Consider the following 1,536-nt stretch of genomic DNA (forward strand, 5'->3'; position numbering starts at 1 on the left):
CCCCCTCATCCCTGCAGCCTGGCTTCTCAGGAACACGGGGCCCTGGGGGGTGGGGGGTTCGGGCGGCGCCCCAGGCAGCGCTGCTCCAGGCCCTCCCTCCAGCTCCATCCTGAAGTTACACCGGTAGAGGCGCTGTGGGCGGTGGGGTAGGGCTGCCCAGCCTCGGGGTGTGCGTCTCTGCACCCAGGGCTCCTACGTCCCTCCTGGCACCTGTCATACTAGGCATTGGGGGGGGAGGGTAGGGGGTCCCTGTCCTCAGACAATCAGGGTCCTTGTGGGGATCAGCAGTAGAGGTCTGCCCCAAACCTGCTCCCCGCAGATGACCAAGATGCTGGACCTCCTGGAGGACTTCCTGGAGTACGAGGGCTACAAGTACGAGCGCATCGACGGCGGCATCACCGGGGGCCTCCGGCAGGAGGCAATCGACAGATTCAACGGTACCCACCCCACCCAGGGCTCCTGATGGGTCCCGGAAGCAGACCATTCCTTAACCCGAGTCCTCACAGCTGCCCCTTAGTTTCATGCTAAAAGGACTTCTCCCATGGACCCTCCGGGGGGCCTGCCAGGTGTCGGGGTGCTCTGTAGGTAACAGGAGGAAGGCAGAGGGGTGGGAAGTAGCACCTTTGTGACGAGTGGAGCTGGTGCCCAGGGGCTGGCCGGCCCTGCGGGCTCTAACCTCGCACTAGGTCTCCCGCCAGTGACAAGACGTGCGTGCTGCCTCTGGACTGCTGCCCAGGGGACGGAGGACGGGGCGGGCCATGTGCCCACACCCGCCTGCCCTGCTCCTGGCCTGGGAGGAGAGGTGTGGGCAGGAGGTGGGAGTGAGCTGGGAGTGAAGGGCCGTGGAGTGGGAAGTGCCAGCTGAACCAGGGCGTCCAGTGGCCGGTCTGCAGCAGGTCGCCGCGGACTCCGTTTCCCTGGGCCCGTGGCCGTTTCCCGGCATCCACGCTCAGAACAGGGCTGGGGCCCCGCTGCCTGAACACCCCAAGCAGCCACGCCTGTGCCCACTCATGTCAGACGGGGGGCGGACACAGAACATCTAGACGTGGCCCTGGCCACGCGTGGTGGGGGGGTGGCTGAGGCATCGGGCAGTTCGGGGACCTGTTTGCAGCTCTGTGGGTGCTCTGGTCAGTCCTGGGTCACTTAACGAAGGGCCCCGGTGGGCCTGAGAGCCTGTGTGTTGCTGTGGGGCAGCCCAGGCCCCGGGCTGTGGCCCTGAGCGCTCTGGGCCCTCACAGCACCCTGGGCCGGGAGCCCCGAGGGCAAGGAGCCGAGCTCTCCCGGCCTCGTCAGGGGCTCTGCCTGCACTTGCTGGATGCCTGCAGCTGGGCTTTGCCCGTCTGGGCTCAGAAAGCCGACTCCCTCCTCTTTCTGGCTCCTCCTGTCGGGTCAGGGCTCAGCTCGGGGGGCTCAGGTGGGCTGCTCTGTCCCCGCCCTGTCCCCACCCGCACTCAGCTGCCCGCACCCACCTCTCCTCAGCCCCGGGGGCCCAGCAGTTCTGCTTCCTCCTCTCCACCCGGGCGGGCGGCCTGGGCA

General features: G+C 67.6%; 1 protein-coding gene across 1 annotated transcript in view; it reads left to right on the top strand.

The window, feature by feature from the left end:
• Positions 1-1,536, top strand: part of CHD5 (chromodomain helicase DNA binding protein 5) — a gene marked incomplete at its 5' end in the record, with an annotated part of 98,893 nt that overhangs the window by 43,925 nt on the left and 53,432 nt on the right. Inside the window, 2 exon segments of the mRNA XM_015565951.1 lie at positions 320-437; positions 1,480-1,533. Of these exon segments, the coding sequence (XP_015421437.1) occupies positions 320-437; positions 1,480-1,533 (172 nt within the window).

Source organism: Myotis davidii, unplaced genomic scaffold (assembly GCF_000327345.1).
Source record: "Myotis davidii unplaced genomic scaffold, ASM32734v1 scaffold299, whole genome shotgun sequence".
Taxonomy (NCBI): Eukaryota; Metazoa; Chordata; class Mammalia; order Chiroptera; family Vespertilionidae; genus Myotis; species Myotis davidii.